Source organism: Eubalaena glacialis, chromosome 14 (assembly GCF_028564815.1).
Source record: "Eubalaena glacialis isolate mEubGla1 chromosome 14, mEubGla1.1.hap2.+ XY, whole genome shotgun sequence".
Taxonomy (NCBI): Eukaryota; Metazoa; Chordata; class Mammalia; order Artiodactyla; family Balaenidae; genus Eubalaena; species Eubalaena glacialis.
Genome location: NC_083729.1, coordinates 91905789 through 91925756, shown reverse-complemented (window position 1 = coordinate 91925756; position 19968 = coordinate 91905789). Strand labels below are relative to the sequence as shown.

General features: G+C 46.5%; 1 protein-coding gene across 3 annotated transcripts in view; it reads left to right on the top strand.

The window, feature by feature from the left end:
• The first annotated feature begins 4144 nt into the window (after nt 1-4144).
• The window catches only part of TGFBRAP1 (transforming growth factor beta receptor associated protein 1), a 48190-nt gene continuing 32366 nt past the window's right edge, over nt 4145-19968 (top strand). The window contains exons 1-3 of one of the 3 annotated variants that reach the window (XM_061210771.1): nt 4162-4214; nt 7897-7964; nt 17458-18158. In XM_061210771.1, coding sequence (XP_061066754.1) covers nt 17471-18158 — 688 coding nt within the window. In that variant the 5' untranslated portion in view covers nt 4162-4214; nt 7897-7964; nt 17458-17470. Of the gene's footprint in view, nt 4215-7896; nt 7965-7987; nt 8321-17457; nt 18159-19968 lie in introns of those variants that run through there. The other 2 variants (XM_061210770.1, XM_061210772.1) reach the window with 2 other exon arrangements.

The window sequence follows — 19968 nt, the reverse complement described above, 5'->3', positions numbered from 1 at the left end:
ATGAAACTGCTCAAACATGAAAATAACGGCTGAGAAGCGCCGGGGACACGGCCGCACTTTTGTTTAGCTTCCGCAGCTGTGAAATGGGAATGATAACGCCACCTCACAGTGTTGTGAGGTTGGAGCCAAAGCAGGGAAAGTCCCTTCCCTGTTACCTCTATCTACCCGGACATTTGTTGTAGCCTGTTGACTGTCATCAGGGGAGAGAGGTGGCAGGACGGTGGTGTAGGTGGGGGGAAAGAATTTGTAAGAGCCTGAAAATGTGGTTACCGGTTCTTGCTGTGTTCTTTCTCCCTGTGGTTTTCAGGACTTAACCTGAAGCCTCAAGCTCTTCATCAGCAAAAATGTTTTATGGCAGGTGAGATCTGCGCTTTTTTTTTCTCCCGATATTTTCCAGTTTAAAGCTAAAAGTACTTCCCTGCTTAAAACTAAATCCATTAAGATAACTCTTGGTGCCTCTGAAACAAACACGTCAGGATAGAGGGAGCGTCCCCTGGGCAGAAGAAAAAATAATCAAGAGTCAGAGAGGAGGGAGTAGAATTCGGTTCTAACACCCCTCCCTGCTCCAGGGAAGGAGAGACTATGTCTTTGGTAACGCCTGCCCCGGCTCCATCCTGGGCAGAGGCTTGCAGAATGGAGCCTCCGAGAACATGTGGTGTGCTGTGTTTTAATCAGAGTTTCTGATGTAGGAAATAGGGCAGGGAGAATTTGCGTTTCTAACAAGTTCTAAGGTGATGTTTCAAATGTGTCCAGGCAGAAAGGCCACCTCACAGAGACTCCTGTCACATCGAAACAAGGAAGCTACAGGTTTCCCGACCTTCAAGCCAGGCAGTTACCGTGATTGGAAGGGCCAGGCCTGTCAGCACCAAAACCAAAAGACAAAACCAAACCCCAGAGTGGCCAAAGAGCATCTCAGAATCTATGTGGGGACCAGGGATGCGAGGACCTGACCTCTCCTGCTTCTCCTCATCTCTGGCACTTCACAAATTCCCTAACCAGACACAGTCCTGAGGAGGGGGGCCGGCCTCCGCTGATAAGATTATTGTCACTGTAGCTGAGTGGGGGCTTAAAGTAGAAATAAAGCTCAGTTACAGAAAAAATTCCATTTGTTGCATATTTAAGTTTGTAGACTGAAGTTTATTCCTGCTACAGTATTATCTATGAGTATTATATAGTAACCATAAATGCTTAATTTTTTTTTTAAATTTAACTTTTTTTTTTTTTTTAACTCTCTAGGAGTTAAGCCAGCATTTTATTTATTTATTTATTTTTGGCTGTGTTGGGTCTTCGTTTCTGTGCGAGGGCTTTCTCTAGTTGCGGCAAGTGGGGCCACTCTTCATCGCAGTGAGCGGGCCTTTCACCGTCGCGGCCTCTCTTGTTGCAGGGCACAGGCTCCAGTCACGCAGGCTCAGTAGCTGTGGCTCACGGGCCCAGTTGCTCCGCGGCATGTGGGATCTTCCCAGACCAGGGCGCGAACCCGCGTCCTCTGCATTGGCAGGCAGACTCTCAACCACTGCGCCACCAGGGAAGCCCGATGCTTAAGTTTTATTATGAGAATTTTCCCTTCACTCAAAGATCATGAGGTTTTCATTAACATTTTTATTTGGTGCCTGTGGTCGACAAGAACAAAGCTGAGGGAAACCAACAAACACTGCCCTGCCTGGCATCATCACCTCACTGGGTTATGAGCTCCTCTGGGACAGGGTGCATATGTGTCCTTGGAATCTCCGCCCGGTCCCTAGCATGCACAGCGCTTATACTTAGGTACTCAGTAAGTGTCTACTGAATGAATGAATCGTGAACAAGATATAAACTGAGAACCTGGGGTGTTGATTCCTCTTGTTGGCAGTGTAATATTTAAGAGACTTATGTTATAAATATTTTATCAGATGTATTGTCAACTATATCTGAGCATCCATAAAATGCTTCAAAGTGAATATAATCAAAAAACAGTTCACGTTTTGGACCCATGTTTTTAGCTATTTAGAACCACAGTTCTGCTATGTGTAAGTGAGGATGTTAAGTTTTGGGAGTAGATAGCAACTATTAAAGTATTCGGTTGTACCTATTCAACGCTTAATCTATTAGACCGTTTTTTTCAAACTCTATAAAATACTCTAACATGTGTAGTATGGGCCCAAGGGATATTTAATAAATATAATAAATGAAGTTAATTAATAATTCCTTTGAAAATATGACTTTGATAATTCATAAATATGACCAATCAAAACAACATGAGAAATATTGAATTAGCCTGATGCAGATCTTTGCACATTTATGGAATAGTTACTTACATACAGCTGCCAGACATATGTGAAATAGACTTCTCAGAAAGTTCAGGAAGAACAAATGTTTCTAGATGGAATAATGAGCACATGTGGAGTTTGCCATTTTAAGAATCTTATGGCAAATCCTTTCAAAAAGGAAATAATTATTTCTGAATTACCTCCTTTTACTCCCCTTTTTTGTTAACACGTTTGCACTCCTAGATTGTTTAAAGCAGAACACAAATATTCCATAAACCATTCAACCAACAAAACTTAATTTTATGTATAAAAAATTTTATGGTGTTATTGAGTTCTGGGTTCTTATCCTTGCTCTTTTCTTCCATGGAATTTGGGAGAAGCCTTTCACTTCTCTTTGCATCTGTGAATTCGCGTGTACAATGCAGAAATCAATAGTGCCTACTTCATAAGGATATGGCGAGGCTTAGATGAGATCACTGCCGTAAGCCCCTTAGCCCAATGTCCAGCAGGCAGTCAGTAGGTGTCACCTCTGCACCTAATCTCACGCCAGGCCATGGTAGAGCGCTGAAATGAAAAAGCGCGGAGTGGACTCTAGGCCCGGCTGGGACAGTGATGAGCTGATGACCAGTCACATATCCTCCACAGGCCTGGGCCAAACGAGGAGACGGCTGAACGTACTCCGGTGTTCTCCAGCTCCCTGGCTGCACTAGACCCGGGAGTCCATTCATTGCCACTTGTCCTTGAAGCACACATAGCTGTACACTCTGGGAAACCCCTTCCCCGCCTGGCGGCTGGGCCAGTGATGCGGGATCCGCTGGGTCAGGGCTGAAGCACTGTCTGGGGCTGGGGCACGTGTGTGGCCACAAACTCCGAAGGGAAGGGCATAAAAGGCCATAGAAGATTAACTCCTGATGGTTCTTTATTTCCTTCATTTAACTTTTTTTGGGGGGGGGGGTCATTTGTTTTTCTCCATTTGAAGCGGAAGACCACAGGGTAGAATCTGGTATGACTCCTGGTTCTGGAGGACGTTTTTATTCTGTAATCCCCAGGGGCTGGAGGAAAGCTGAGGTCACAGGGGACCTCTAAAGTCAGGGGAAATCATTGAGAAAATTGGGCTTTTTATAATTTATGCTGATCATTGAGCACTGACAGCTCTGGAGGGAGTTTTCTAAGTTTTTCATCGTGAAACTGGATTTTGACTATATATTGAAGAGAGGCGCATGGATTCTTCGTAACCTAGGAGTCTTCACTGTGGCTTGACCCAAAGGAATAGCTATTGATGAGCTTTCCTTAAGGAGTGGGTAAAATAGTCCCAGGACTCCCTGCTTCAATAAGGACACCTTGGAGTACACTGCCCCAGGGGCTCGGGGCTAGCGGTGGGCCGGGGGCGGGCGGCTCATGCACAGCAGTACATTTCGGTTCCAGGGGGGCCACCAGCAGCCGTCCACTCCTCCAGCCCGACTTCGTCAGGTGGCAGCGCCATCCAGCCTTTCCCAGGAGTGATGGATGGGTGGATGGATTCATTCATTCCTTCAGCAGGTGCACTGCCCAGCGCCGTCGCGGTGCTAGAAGCAGGGCGGCGAGCGAGTCCGGCAGGCCGCGGGGGAGGAGAAAGCGCGGCCCCGGCAGCGGCAGCCTCGCCGCGTTACCGACCCCGCCCTGCGCCCGGCAGGCTCCGCTCGAGCGCCCGCGGGGATCGGCGCGTCTTCCTCCGGACCCCCGAGGCAGGCGCGCCGGGAACCCTGCAGACCCCCGGCACCGGAGGCCGGGGGGGGCGCCCCCCTCCCCGTAGCCCGGCCCGGGGCGGGGTCTGCAGGCGACGCGGGGCCGCAGGCCGGACGGGGCCTGGCGCTCCCGCCCTCGGCCGTCCACGTGACGGGAAGCGGCGGGGCCGGGCTGGAGCCGGGGCCGGGGCCCAGGAGCGCGCGGCCCGGGGCGCGGGGCCCGGAGCGGCCGGAGCGCGGGCCGGTGAGCGCGGGGCGGGCAGGGAGCGCGGGGAGGGTGGGGCTGGGGTGGGCAGGGGCTGGGGGGCGGCGGCCTGCGGGCAGGTGCGCGGACAGGTGCGCGCAGGCAGGTGCGCGGGTGGCGGGCGCGCGGCGCCGGGAGGGGGCGGCTGTGCGGCGGCGCGCTTTCGGGGCAGGGAAGCCCCGAGACTTGGTCCCGGTTTGGGTGGGCTTTCGCTGTTCTGGAGGGAGGAGCCCGGTGGGCGACACCCCGTGCCCCTCGCCCGTCTCCCCTCCACCCGTGCGTACGATGGTTTTGTCGCTGTGGTTGACGTTTCCTGGAGCTCGTGGGATTGGAGAGTGCAGATTCCGGGCCACATTCGGGCCTGTTTGGCCTGTACTGGGAGACGGGGCAGGGGTGTGGTGGGAGGAGGGGAGACCTCGCCCCTGTTCTCCCCTGGGACGGAGGTGCGGGTGGAAGGAAGTTGAGTTCTCCTCTTCTCGCCTCCTGTGTTTTAGGGGGTGGCTTTCAAGACACAAGCTCCCGCTTGCAGTTGCCCGCACCTGCCATTGCTTCTGCCACGGGCTGCTGGGTGACCATCACCCCCCAGGCCCTGCCTGGCCGCTGGACATGGGGGTTCACACAGCGCCTCTTAATGTACACGGACTGTACTGGGTGTTGGGGTCCCAACCTGTCGGATCAGGGTTCCATCCTTGAGGAAGCGCTTGGGGAGAGCAGGCAGCCGCGGGGACAGTGGTGGCAGGTGAAGACCTGGGGAGAATGTGTGAGGAGGGTCCGCTGCGGTGTGAGCTGGCAGACCCTGGCCCAGAGCTCACGGCTGGAGGCGCCCCCCGAGCCCACTACCCCTCCTCTGGCCGCGCTTCTCTGTTGGTCAGCCGGAAACTCCAGCCCTATGGTCAGGTAGCAAGGAACATCTGGCCAGCTGCTTCCTTTTCTTTTTCCTTCCATTTCTGACAGGCACGCAGCCTCAGTGGTCACTGAAGCGGCCTCTTTGGTGTGTGGCCATAGAGGCCGTCTACCACTAGCCTTCGCAGGCCCCGTTCCTTTGTGCAAAGGGGCAGTGCTGTTCCATGGCGGTGGTGGGCGTGGAGCTGCAGGTGCAAACCCTGACGCTGCCACTTCCTAACTGGGAGCCCAGGGCATTCACTGGACGTTCTGAGCCTCAATTTCTTTAATCAAAATAGGGGGAATATGAGAAAAGATACATGCATTCCAGGAAGAAAATGTGCATTGGGCACAGAGCCTGGCACTTAGTAGGTGCTCGATGAATTATTGTTACTAAATAGAAATGAGGATGTGGCGTGGTGGCTGTCTCAGCTCTGAAGGTGGTGGTCTTGGCTCTGAGTAACTGTTAACCCAGTGAGGGCTCTCCTCTGGGGTGAGGCTCCCCGGCGGCTCTGAACTCCAATTTGCTGTGCACATTTTACAAAGACGCGGGGGACAGGTGTGGTCCTAGCCCTCGCCTTCAGGTACGTCCTCTGCCTTTTCTCTTCCACTCAGACGGTGAACAGCAGTCCTTGGGTCCTACAGGTGGAGGCAAGTTGCCGTCCATTGCGGGCTCCCAGGACGCTCCAGCCTCTGCCTGACCCTCCAGTGACAGGGCTTTTTGTCAGGAGCCTGTTCTTCCCTCAGGCAGCTCCAGTTGACAAGCTTTAAAAGCACCGAGCTCACTGTTTAAAAAGTGTGAAATTTCCAGGCCTGATTTGCAGCTAGCATCTCTTTTCATAAAAAAAAAAAAAAAAAGTAGTCATTATGGTTTATTCCTTCATGCTAATATTCAAATTTTGTGATCCTTTAAGAAAACTCGAGGAAATTTGACGTAACAAGTTAAGCATCTTCATCTTGGTCTCAGTTCTCATTAGAAATACATTAATCATTTGTGGCAACCAGGTGTTTGGATACCGCCCAACAATTTGGCCTTTATAACTCATCTCCTCTGTGGCAAACCTGACCCGTTTTTCTTTCTTAAACAATACCGTACTACAAAATGAATGTAGAAGTAACAAGTTAATTTGGGGCTACCCCGAGTGAGCTGGAGTGCTCCATGCAGAAGGGCAGGAGTGGTCACTGAGCGTGTTGTGAAATCGTGCAGGTGATTTGAGATCAGGATCTTTTGATAGTCAAGTAGCTGCTGTTGGGTAAATTAAAGATTCAGGAAAAATAACATGTGAAAGAGGACAATTGCTTAGCATCCAGTAGGCCCTCAATAATTCTTATGACGGTTTGAAGGTCCAGTACTGAGGAAGATGTTTCAGAGGAAATGCCCTGGAGAGCCATACTCCTCCTCTGCTGCTTGTCGGCCTCCCCTGCCCTGCCCTTCCCAAATCCTTGCTTCAGTTATAACTGCTCATGTTACTGTTACAGGACGCATATGATATGTATACACAGAGACACACAAATGCATATATGTGCTATGTGTATATATGTATGTGTACATACACTTGTGTGTGTATATTTACATATATACGGATTTAAATAATTCTGATTAGTATTGCCCAGGAAAAGGGTCCCAACTATGAATAGTTACATATAGGTATGTACTGGGAAAAGATCAAGATGACAAGTTAGTTGTTTGGCCTTAGCTGTATTTTTTTTTCTTCTTCTGTTTTAAGATACTCTTTCAGGTCATGGAAACAGGTTTATTGTGATGTAACTAGCCTTATAATATCTCTGTCACATGAGTGCAAAAGAGAACATTGAACGGTCATCCGGTGGTGTCCTGATTTTCAAAAGGGGGAAAAGTTGTCTTTGGTGCAGGTCAGTAAATGTGTTGTCGATTCCTGGCGGATTTCAGGACCGGGTCACTGAGCAGCCGGCTGTGAGAGCTGAGAGGAGCACAGGGGCAGCCTGGGCTGCCGTCCCTCAGAACAATTGATGCCACAGAAACGTGTGTCCCGTTTAGATAAGATTACCGGGCTAGCGGAGAAACGTGTGTGCGTGTCAGTCTGTATCTGAGGTTGAGCAAGGCGGCGCTGACTGCGCTCCATTTGGGAAGAAGCGTTTATTTGTGACACAGGTTGTTTAGGGGGCGGGGGAGGGGGTGAGGCGTTTGGCCACAGAGAAACGTAAGAAGGGAGGGCGAGGCGGGTCCTGGGGGCCCTCTTCTAGCCTCGGGATGGAAAGCGAGGACCTTCTGCTGAGGCTCCCTCGGGAGGAGCCGCAGGAGGACCCCACCTGTGGGCCTCACACCATGGTGCCCCCCATGTCTGGGGTTGTCTGAGTTCTCTTCGGGGATCCGAAGTCACACTCGCCCCCTTTGGTCAATGCAGTAGGAAGAACATGGCCTTGGAGTTAGAAACAGAAATGGGGGTGAAGTCCCAGTTTCTTCACCTGCAGCTGTGTAGCCTCTGTGTCCACAGTGACACCCGCCTCTCAGAGCGAAGCATCCGTCCAAACCCGGGGCCCAGGGCCGCAGTCAGCTGGTGCTCATCCTTCATCCAGACTCAGAGCGGCCTTGACCCCGGGGTGGGCAGTGTGGCGCAGTGGTTAGGGCCCTGCTCTCCGTGGTCCTTCAGCCTGTGAGAGCTCCATCTCCCCCTGCGGAGTGGAGTGACGAGAGTGCTGGCCTGGTCGGCCACCGCGGTGAGCTGGGAGAGCCCACTTGATCCGGAGCCTGGCACGTGAGGAGCATCCCAAGGGTTGTGGCTTCCCTAGGATACTGTTGTCACTACCTTGTCCTCCACAGGAGCCAGAGAATAGCCCAGAGGGAGCGTGTCATCCACCAGATTCACGGAGGGGACAGGCCCAGAGGCTGTAAGTGACTTGCCGGGAATACACCCTCTGTCCACCTGAGTCCACGCCAGACTTTCGCGGCTCCCCTGGTCCAGCGTCTGCTCACTCTTCTTCCTTCCACGAGAAACCGCCCCGAGCTTGCTCCTCAGCCTCCACGGGAGTGAGGCCAGGTGACCTGGCGTGTTGTGAGACCTCCTTTCCGGCCCCTCCGCTCAGCTCCGTCCTCTGGGCCTCAGCTGTCTCTCCTGATCTTATGGGACCAACGTGATAACCTGTTGACGTGGGGTTGAAAACAGCCGATGAAACTTGGGAGGCTGTGTATCTCCCCCCGGCCCTTTTCCTGGAACGTGAGAATGTGTGACAACTTTAATTCCCTTGTAGGTTTGATATTTCCAGACCTGATTTTCAGTAGAACTGCTATTTTCAGTTTTCCCAAATATTTCCCCCTTCTAGAGTATTGGTATCTCAGGTCTTTATAAATGCGTTTACCCAGGTTAATCGAGAAACTTCTTATGAAAATTTTTCTTTGAAAGTCTGTTGTTAAAATGGCAAAATAAACATTTTTTTAAAGTTGGCATTTGTAGAAATACTGTAAATGACAGGCAGATTCAAGGAATGCAAGCTCTCTTACAGCTAACGCCTGAACTCCTCTGACCAGTGGCGGGCTCTCGGAGGGTCTCTGCCACGCTCCCTGGGCCCACTTCCGAGACTCTGACCCCCAGTCAGAGTCTTTCTTTCTTTCTTTTGTAATTTCTTGGCCGCACCCTGTGGCATGTAGGATCTTAGTTCCCCAACCAGGGGTCAAACCCGTGCCCCCTGCGGTGGAAGCGTGGAGTCTTAACCACTGGACCACCAATGAAATCTATTTTCTGATGAATGGTTTCCATCCCTTGAAACGGTGCCCAGGGAGTGGTTTTTGCTCCCGATCCCTTTTGACAACTGGTGGGTTTGTAGAGCACCTCACATGCTTGCAGACGTAAACATGGCTTTCCAGCTCAAGTGCCTGAGGAATTCAAGGATTCAGAACTGAATGTAGCTAATAAAACAAGTGACTGATGTGGAATAATATGAATAGGTTAATGACTGTAATTTATAAGTAAGAGGAAAGATTGGCCAAGTTTACATTTTTAAGGGCTTCGCATCTTGTGATCAGTTTGGAGTTTATCTTTTAGGCAGTGGCACACTTTACGAAGCGCTTTAAGGGGGGTGATGACGTGATGTTTGAGATGTGAGGTCCATGGTCCTGCCCATCTTCCTCTGTTGGCTTAGAATCAGGCCTGGCTCTGGTCCAAACGTTAGAATGACCGTTTGATCTCTATTCACTTATAAAGGACTATCAGAAAATTTAAAAAAAATGTAAACTGGGACAATAGCAAATCTGCCTTTAGGTCAAGTGTCCTTTTTAAAATGTAGGTAAGAATTAATCTTTAGCTGGTCCATAGGGAAGCACCTCCTGTCATAGGGCTGTGATACCCATTGATGGGTTTTTACCTCTAGAGTGATACATCTCTGATGCACATATGCTGCGTAGGGCTCTATAGAGTTTGTTTTATTTTAAAGTGTCGATGTAATCCTCAAATGTGTGATTCTTTGCAGACACACAGGATGCCATGCCCATCTTAAGGCTGTTCTCATATTATGTGAACGTTCTGCGACAGGAGGTAACAGTGTCCTTTGGTTCAAGAAAAGTAATTATTGGCGAGGATCCCATCTTAATAAACAGCACTTTGTCATAGCATTCTTTTAGCAGGATATATTTATTTCTGGCTCAGATCGGGAGTCTATATGTATATATATATTTTTTTCTTTGTTTAATCTTGTAGCCTTGGGTCTACGAGTGTCTGTCTGAGTCTAGATAATCTTTCTACTTCAAACATTGCTTTGATTCCATGTTTATTCTTTCTGCTGTGACTTTTACCCGCAGCGTGGAACATTTCCATTGCTCCAGGTTCTTGAAAATCCCCAGTGTCATAGGACTTCAGAGGTGTTGTCCGCTTGATGGGTATGCAGCGAAGTCTCCTTGTAGCTGCAATTTGCAATTCCAGATGGTTCTGCAGGTTGATCACTCCTCCACGGCTGCTGGCCATTCACGTCTCCGCTTCTATGAGAAGCCGGATCGCCTTTTGCCCGTTCTTCTGTGAGATTCGTGTTATTTGCTTCCTGTGCGAGTTCCCTGGACCATCCAGGGGTCTTTTCGTCAGACGTGTGAGGTCAGCGTCTTCTCCCCCATCCTCATGTTTCTTCATCTTAACTTTTCACTTTCTTGATGGTATCTTTTGAAGAACGTAGGTTTTACATTTTAACGTGAATAAATTTATCTTTCTCCCTAGGGTTTGTGCTTTTTTATCTTATTTTAGAAGTTCTTCCCTACCTTAAGGTCATTAACATATTTTCCCCTATTTTCTTCTCAAAGTTTTAAAGTTATGCCTTCCATACTTAAGAATCTTCATCCATCTGGAATAATTCTGATGTATGGTATAATGTAGGACTCTAGTTTATCTTTTTTCTTCTGTGTGGATATCCAGTTGCCCAGCACTGTTTATTGACCATGTGCGTTCTCTGTATACACCCCGTGATATACAGTGCCACCTCTGTCGTATTCTTAGGTTCCATATATGCATGGTCTGTTTCTGAGCCCTCGGGTATGTTCTCTTGGGTTCGTCCTGTACCAGCACCACATTATCCTAATAGCCATCACTTTATATTTCATCTTATCTGTTGAGTCAAGTCCCCTTACCTTACCTTTTTCAGAAGTGTCTTGCTTTTTTTGGTCCTTCTCTGCATATGAATTTTATAGTCTTGTTGAGTTATACACACACACACACACAGATACACACATATATACCTGTTACAATTTTATTGGAATTGCATTTTTTTCTCTGGGTCTTTTAGGGGCAAGTTTGCTTTTTTATGGAAGCAGAATTTGCATACAGTAAAATACACCGAACCTAAGTGCACAGTTCAGTGAATTTTGACAAACCCATACACCTGTGCAACCAGTACCTCAAACAAGATGTAGGATATTTGTGTCACCCCAGAAAGTTCCCTTGTGTCACCCCTTTCTTTCCAAAGTAACCACTGTTCTGACTTCTATCACTATAGATGAGTGTTGCCTGCTTTTGAACTTCATATACATGCAGACACACATATGTGTATGGTTTCTTTCATTCAGTGTTTTTGAGATTCATCCATGCTGTTGGCTTTAGCGGTGGTTTATCCTTATTTCCAAGTTGTATTCTGCTTTGTGAATACTCCACGTATGGGTACGAATGGGTAAAACTGAGCTGTTTCCTGTTTTGGGCTATTATGAATCAGGCTGCTATGCACATTCTTGTACAAGTCTTATTGTGGGTGTTGGCATGTACTCCGGAGAAATGGAAACATTAAGAGCGGAGCTGCGGGGTGGCAGGATATATACATGTTTAACTTTGTAAAAGACCACCAGATTTCCAAGGCAACAGTACCATTTTATCCTCCTTCCAACAAAGTATGAGGTTTCTAGTTGTCTTTTGTCCTCATTAACATTTAGTGTTGTCAGTCTTTTTAATTGTCGCCATTCTAATAGGTGTGAAATGGTATCTCATGGTTTAAAATAGATTTCTCTGATGACTAATAATGGTGAACATCTTTTCATGTTCTTATTGGTCATTCACATACCTTCACTTTTGAATCTTTTTCCATTTAACAGCTAGAGTTGTCTTTTTATTATTGGTTGGTGGGAGTTCTTATATATTCTGGAAATGAGCCCTTTGCCTGCTATGTATATCACAAATTTTTCTCCCAGTCTGGGGCTTGCCTATTCATTTCCCTAATTGTGTCTTTCAATGGATACACATTTTAAATTTTTATAAAATCCACTTTATCACCTTTTTTTCTTTTCTGGTTAGTGCTTTTTGTATCCTAAGAAATCTTTATATACCCCGAGGCCCCAAAGATATTCTTCTGCCTTTTCTTCTAGAAGATTTATAGTTTTAGCTTTTGCTTTTAAAATAATTTGATGCATCTCAGATTAATTTCTGTACATGGTATGAGGTAGGGATAATTGAGGTTAATTCTTAACCCCATTTAAGGTTATCCACACGTTCCAGTGCCATTGATGGAAATGACTTTACTTTCCCCACTGAATTTCATTGGTGCCTTTGTCAAGAACTAATTGAATGCATACGTGTGGGTCTAATTTTGGACTCTCTCCTGTTCCATTGATCTATTTGCCTATCTAGATGTCTTAATTACTCCAGTTTTATAGCAATTGCTGAAATCAGTGTAGGTCCTTCAACTTTGTTCTTTGTTTTCAAGATTGTTTTGACTATTCTAGGTTCTTGGATTACCATTTAAATTTTAAAACCAGCTTGTCAATTTCTGCAGAAATGTGTGCTGAGATTAAAAATCAGGTCTTCCTTAATATCAAGCAATAAGATTTTATGATTTTCTCCTTGAAGTTCTTACACGTCTTTGCTAGACAATTTCTTCATACCTTAATTTTTTTATACTACTGTAAGTGTCCTTTATTCAAGATTAAAATTTCTAATTGTTGTTTGTGTGTAGAAATGCAGATTACTTTGGTATACTGATTTTTTTGATTAAAGGATATTTCTAACCTTTTATTAATTCTAATAGATTATTTGTGAGTTTCCACGCAAACGGTACTATCACCTGTAAACAATTATAGTTTTATGTCTTTGTCTTCAATTCTTTGTAACTATTCTTTTTCAACTGGCGAAGACTTCCATTACAATGTTGACTACAGATGGTGTATTAGTTTGCTAGGGCTGCTGTAACAAAGTACCCTAAACTGAGTGGCTTAAACAACATAAATTTTTGTTGTCCCACAGTCTGGAGTATAGAAGTCTGAGATCAGGGTGGTGGCGGAGGTGGTCCCTCCTAAGGACTCTGAGGGAGAATCTATTCTAGGCCTCTCCCCGAGGTCCTCACAGCCTTGGGTGTTCCCTGGCTTGTAGATAGCCATCTTCTCCCTGTGTCTCCACGTGTCTGTCCTCTACGTATGTCTGTCTTGAGTCCAAATTTCCCCTCTTTATAAGGATACCACTCATATTGGATTAAGGTCCACCCTAATGACCTCATCTTAACTTGATCATCTGTAGGGACCCTATTTCCATATAAGGTTATATTCACTGGTAATGGGAGTTAGGACTTTTTAACATATTTGGGGAGATATAATTCAACCCACAAGAGATGATAATGGTCTTGTTCCTTCTTTTATGTGTTTTCTCTTTTAATCTTTAAATGTGCTCAGTTAAACTGGCAGATTTTATTACCTTAAACCAATATTGCATGCCAACTTATTCATATTGTGTTCATATATATACACACACACACACACACATATATATGTATTGCTTGATTCAGTGTGCTAACATTTAATACTTTTGCATGTTTATTTGTAAGACTGATCTATGATTTTCCTTTTTCCTATATCCTTATCTGGTTTGGATATCAAAGTTATACTTTACACTGGCTTTATAAAATGAAGTAGGATACGTTCCTTCTTTTTTATTCTCAGGAAAATGTATTGTGTGAAATTGGAATTATGCGATTGCCAAAGGTCTGGTAGAACTGTTAGGAGATCCATCTGGACCTGGTGCTTATTTTATGGGACAATGTCCATGGAATCAGAATATAGCCCGAGGTCTTGCATTGTGTAAACGCATCAGCTCTCCCAGGCTCGGCCAAGTTCTACGAAGAGAAGTAGGGCCTCTAGAAGCCTATACGGCTGTTGTTAACAGTTCTTCAAGTAAAGAACACAGAAAAACGTTTTTGAAGCTTATGGGGAATCTCAAAATCTGCTGCCCAGCTCTCTGTGTAGCAGCAAGAAGGGACTTATTGAACTGAGGTTTACTAGGAGACCTAAAGGGACCTAGGAAGTTGCCAAAGCAACAAGTTCTTTTGACAGTGGCTTCAGGTGTAACTAAAAGATACTGTGTACATCTGTAGAAGAAAACTAGTATTTTTACATTAACATTTTCAAAGACACTCAGATTCTGATTATCACTAGTGGTGGTGTGTATATTCTTAATTTGGTGGAAAGTAATCACTAATATTTACATTTTGGCCCTTAGCACTCACGTTGCTTTATACTGTTACTTGTGTAGTTTTCTATTATGTCCTTAATGAGATTGGGAGACTCTTGGGAAAGGCACAGTGTCTTGTAACTTTTTTTGCACACATACAGGTGCTTGTTGCATATGTAATGTTATCTTTTTTTATTGTCCATGAGTGTATTAATATTTTTCCTTTTTTTTTCTCTAGGTATATATTTTGCAATTTTGAGAAAACTGAAATATTGATCTTTTAAATTACAGCCATGCTTTTAAGGTGCAGTTCTAAGAAAAAGTTAGTTTAAATGTCAGATCAGTTTGCGATTACACGATAAAGTATGAATTGTACACTTTAGAGAAATTTTTAATCTTATTACCATGTTAAAACCTCTCTGAATTCAGACCCCAGTAAGTTGGACTTAATATAGGGAGGTACAGCCTAAAGTTTATCTTTCTGTGATTCATTATTTTATCCAAGTAAATTTATCATGTGACTAGATCATGGAGGAAATTTTCCTGCTGCTTAAAGGAATAAATCATTTTTAAGTATCAGAATGTTTAGTGTCAGCTTTCATTTACCTCCATGTAATTCTGTTTTAGCAACTTTGGAGTTTATAGTACACTATTGTTGACCTTCGTGCTGTGAATTGGCTCTCCAGGACTTATCTAGCACTAGATACACACTTGCACCCTTAAACAAAATCTCCCCAACATGCCCCCAGCACCTGGGAACCACAATTCTACTCTCTGTTTTCAGGAGTTCAGCTTTTTTAGACTCCACATATAAGTGAGATCAGTGAGCGTTTGTCTCTCTCTGCCTTATCTCACTTAGCATAACGCCTTCAAGGTTCACGCATGCTGTTGTAAATGGCAGTATTTCCTTTTTCTCATGGCTGAATAATACTCCCTTGTATAGACGTATATGTCTGTATGTGTGTCCATATATCTCACATCTTCTTTATCCATTCATCCATTGACAGACACTTAGGTTGTTTCCATATCTTGGGTATTGTGAATAACGCTGCAATAAACATGGGAGTGCAGAGATCTCTTCGAACTTCTTTTTTCATTTGCTTTGGATATATACCGAGAAATGGAATTGCTGGATCATATGGCATTTCTATTGTTAATTTTTTGAGGAGCCTCCACACTGTTTTCCATAGGGGCTACACCAGTTTTCCACTGACAGTATACAAGTGTTCTCTTATCTCCACATCCTCATCAATACTTGTTGTCTTCTTGATCATAGCCATTCTAACACATGTGAGGTGATGTCTCATGGGGGTTTTGATTTGCATTTCCCTGATGGTTAGTGATGTTGAGCACCTTTTCATGTACCTGTTGGCCATTTGGATGTCTTCTTTGAAAAAAACGTCTATTTAGTTCCTCTGCACATTTTTTATTGGATTCTTTGGTTGTTATTGTTGTTATTATTATTGATTTGTATGAGTTCTTTATATGTTTTGGGTATTAATCCCTTATCTGATATATGGTTTGCAAATATTTTCTCCCATTCTGTAGGTTGCCTTTTCATTTTGTTGATTATTTCTTTTGCTGTGCAGAAGCTTTTTAGTTTGATGTAGCCCCACTTGTTGATTTTTGCTTGTGCTTGTTGCTTGTGCTTTTGGTGTCATATTCAAAAAATTATTGCCAGTCCAAAGTCAAGGAGCTTCCTCCCTATGTTTTGTTTCAGTTTTATGGTATCAGGTCTTATGTTTAAGTCTTTAATCCATTTTGATTTAATTTTTGTGAGTGATGTGAGATGGGGTCCAATTTCATTTTTCTGCACGTGGTTATGCAGTTTTTCCAGCACCATTTGTTGAAGAAACTGTCCTTTCCCCATTTAGTATTCTTGGGTCCCTTGTCAAATATTAGGTGATTGTATAAGTGGAGGATTATTTCTGGGCTCTCTATTCTGTTTCATTGGTCTGTGTGTCTATTTTTATGCCAGTACCATACTGTTTAAATTACTATAGCTTTGTAGTATAGTTTGAAACCAGGAAGTTTGATGCCTCCAGTTGTGTTCTTCTTTTTCATGATTGCTTTGGCTATTTGGGTCTTTTGTGATTCCATACAAATTTTAGGATTATTTTTTTCTATTTCTATAAAAAATGCCACTGGAATTTTGATAGGGATTGCATTGAATCTATAGATGCTTTTGGGTAGTAAGTACCTTTTAACAATGTTAATTCTTCCAATCCATGAACATATTCAATAGGTATCCTTCCATTTGTGTCCTCTTCAGTTTCTTTCATCAACATCTTGTAGTTTTCATTGTACAGGTCTTTCACTTCCAGCCTTTGCTGGAACGCATCAAAGGATTAGGGGTTTGGTCTCTTATGAGGCAACGCTTTTGGATACGGGAAGTGAGAAGAAGTCCAGCCAGCCTCCCTCTAACTTCATCAGGCCCTGCAGTTCTCTTTAGAGCTGCATAATCCCCCTCTCCTGCTTGAGGCTATCAGGGACTACCGGGCATGAGTCTGCTTTCTGGCCAGCGGAGACATCAGGGAAAAGCCATCTTGCTCATTTCTGCTGCCTCTAACTTTGTGGAGTGTGAAACCAGAGTCCTTTCCGGAGGAAGAAGTAGAAAGCCCAGGGTTAGAGTGTGGGACATTCTGTCTTCTGGTGGAAGTAATCCATTAACTGACCTGTCAGTAACCTCACAAATCCACTAAGTACCTCAACTCACCACCTGCAAGACTTGGAGATTTGCGGCACATCTTTTCTTTTTTTCTTTTTTGGCCACGCCGTGCAGCATGTGGGGTCTTAGTTCCCCAACCAGGGATCGAACCCACGTCCCCTGCAGTGGAAGCGTGGAGTCTTAACCACTGGACCGCCAGGGAAGTCCCGAGGCACGTCTTTACTGCTCCACACAAACAGGTTTCCTTTGGGAGCCAAATATGGTGCTGGGGCAACGTACGTACCTCAGTGGGAAAAATGCAAGGGAATTGGGGGTGTGATCCCTGCCTCTGTGTCTCCTACGAGATCTGAGGGGCAGGAATGAACCACACAATAGAGGTTGCTCCCCACCATTCACTTAGACACCGAGTCAAGTGGCTGGTGAGGCTCAGGGGAACATCAACGAGGATCACTTTTGCCTTTTTCTGAAGTGTTTCTGTTGCGTTGTCTGTGGGGAATAGGTGTGCTTGTCTTCTACCCACAGGTGTGTTTCCCAGGAACAGTGTAAGGAGACTCCCTGTAAGTCTCAGCTCTTTTGAGAAGGAGCAGGGTAGCACTTCATTAGAAGCACGCGTGTGCTGTCCTGCCAGGGTCTCTGTTTGCCTGGTGGGAGGAGACCAAGTGGGAAATGTTTTCTTTCCTTCACTTTTTTCCAACAGTGTCGAATGATTTCCTTTCACTGAAATCAGAGCTGGGAATCAGCGTGTGTTTATCGTGACCGGAAATGGTTCTGCTTAGTCCTGGTTCCTCTAACTCACCTCTCGTCTCCTCTCCCGCAGATCAGCCGCGGACATGATGAGCACCAAGGCCTTCACCCTGGTCCCCGCCGTCGAGCGGGAGCAGCTGATGGGCGACAGGGAGCGGGTGTCCCTGGAGTGCGTGGAGTGCTGCGGCCGGAACCTGTACGTGGGCACCAGCGACTGCTTCGTGTACCGCTTCCTGCTGGAGGAGAAGACCGTGCCCGGCGGGTCGGCCACGTTCACGGCCACCAAGCAGCTGCACAGACACCTGGGTTTCAAGAAGCCGGTGAATGAGCTGCGGGCGGCGTCGGCCCTCCACCGGCTGCTGGTGCTCTGTGACGGCTCCATCACCCTGGTCCACATGCTGAGCCTGGAGCCCGTGCCCTCGGGTGCCCGCATCAAGGGGGCCACGGCCCTCGCCTTGAACGAGAACCCGGTGAGCGGTGACCCCTTCTGCGTGGAGGTCTGCATCATCTCCGTCAAGCGCAGAACCATCCAGGTGTTCCTGGTGTACGAGGACCGCGTGCAGATCGTCAGGGAGGTGTCCACTCCGGAGCAGCCCCTGGCGGTGGCGGTGGACGGCCACTTCCTGTGCCTGGCCCTCACCACCCAGTACATCATCCTCAACTATAGCACGGGCGTCGCCCAGGACCTGTTTCCCTTCTGCAGCGAGGAGAAGCGGCCCATCGTCAAGAGGATAGGGAGACAGGAGTTCCTCCTGGCAGGCCCCGGCGGATTGGGTGAGCAGGATGCCCGGCGCCTCGGCTCACCTCGCCGACCTCTGCCCGCTCTCCCTGCGTTCCGTCCTTGAATTCATGCTGAGGTCGGAGAGGGAGATGGTGGTTCTGAAAGCTAGACACTCGTGCAAACAGAACTGCACGCCCCGTGCTTGCGCAGTTTTCATTAGATTGTTTTGTGAGTGTGGGTTTAATGGAACAAAAATAGACCACTCTTAGAATCACATTTCCTTTGTGCTACAGTAGAGCCTGAAGATGGCTCTGGGGAGAGAATTCCACTAAGGGGCTAAGTACACAAAGAAGAATCTGTAAGACTTCTCTATAAGATTTTCTCCTGTGGGTGGGTTTCCTAGCGGATTGTTTTTATTCTCCATTCTGAAAGGAGCTGAGGGAGCTCACTTAACAGATGATTTCAAAGGTGGAGGCTCCAAGGGTTTGTCCCTGATTTTCTCTTACTGACTGCAGTTTCGTCCCACCAAAAAGCGTCTAGCAGCTAGCTCCTTAAAAGGGCTTTAGCTGTTTGGTGTGGCCTTCCTCATTCTCTGCACTGCCTCCTAAGAATCAGAGCTGGCAATGTCATCTGTGGTCATGGTCTTGGATGGTTCATAGTGTGTGTGTCTGGGACAAGCAGGTGCTGAGATGAGTGTCTCCCTTAACACCCATAGTCTTTAACCTGTCTTCCTGTCCTCTTATAACTTTGTGATGTCCGTGGCTGGATGAGTAGTGCCTGGATCCTTTAAGTCACAAGGGGCTGCCGAAGGGCAGCATTCTGTTACTGTCCATTCCTCCTTCCTGTCGACTGGAACCTTCTTCAAGAGAAGCTTCTCATTAACTTGGTTTGCCCCCAGGATCATCGTATAAGAAAGGCAGGAGAAGGAGGTTTTCGGAAAGATGACCCTTCTATCTTCCCCAAGTGAAGTGTCACCATGAATCATGGGCGTAAATGTATGTGGTGTTTCAGCCCATCTGCCCTTGGGGGTGGTTTATTCAGGTTGACTGCAAGCCCCTTCCCCACGCCCCTGGAACTTTGATATCTTCCTTGCCTTCTGCTATGACAAGGTGTCCGGGGTCCCTCCGTATGTTTCCTGCCCTAGATCTGGTTTCCGCCATTTCTCCAAGGACCCCTGATGTTTAGAGACCACAGTCTGGGTGCCGGAGGTGCTTGGGGTCCATTGTTTCTAGGCCTCTTGGGTGGACAGAGCTGGGAAGTTTGCATTATTTAAAGATAAAACCCATCGTGAGAGCGTATCGATGGAACAAGTTTGGGGCTACCGGGGGGCTGACCCCGTCTGTCTGCGTGCCTGTGTCTCCTCCCACCCACCCCCAGATCCTAGTAAATTCCCACCGTGACATGGTTGTTCCTTTGATCTGCCCCACAGGACACAGAGCAGGAGGACAGGACCGACACCACTGCGCCCGCCGTGTAATCACCAGAAAACGTTTAATTGTAGTTCTTTCTGTCCTCAGGGGGGGGGCCGTGTAACCCCCTAGGAACCTGCAGTCACATTTCTGCGTTTAAGGTCACTGGGAATAGTCCCCATCCGTGTGGCTATGCCAACAACGGGATATACAGTTAGACGGAAGTGTTTCGTTTCACTTTCCATTTCTAGAAATTGCTTTCTCTTATTGTTTTCTTCTGTAAATATGTACAGGTTTCCACGTCAGATCCACACAGCAAGGTACATTCACCTACTCTCTCCTTCCCCCAGAGGTAACCTTTATGAGTGTTTGTCCTTTCATTTTCAAATAAAAATTATAAATGAATATGTAGATATGTGTATCTCCCTCCTTCAGAGTTGCAGGCTGTCTCTCC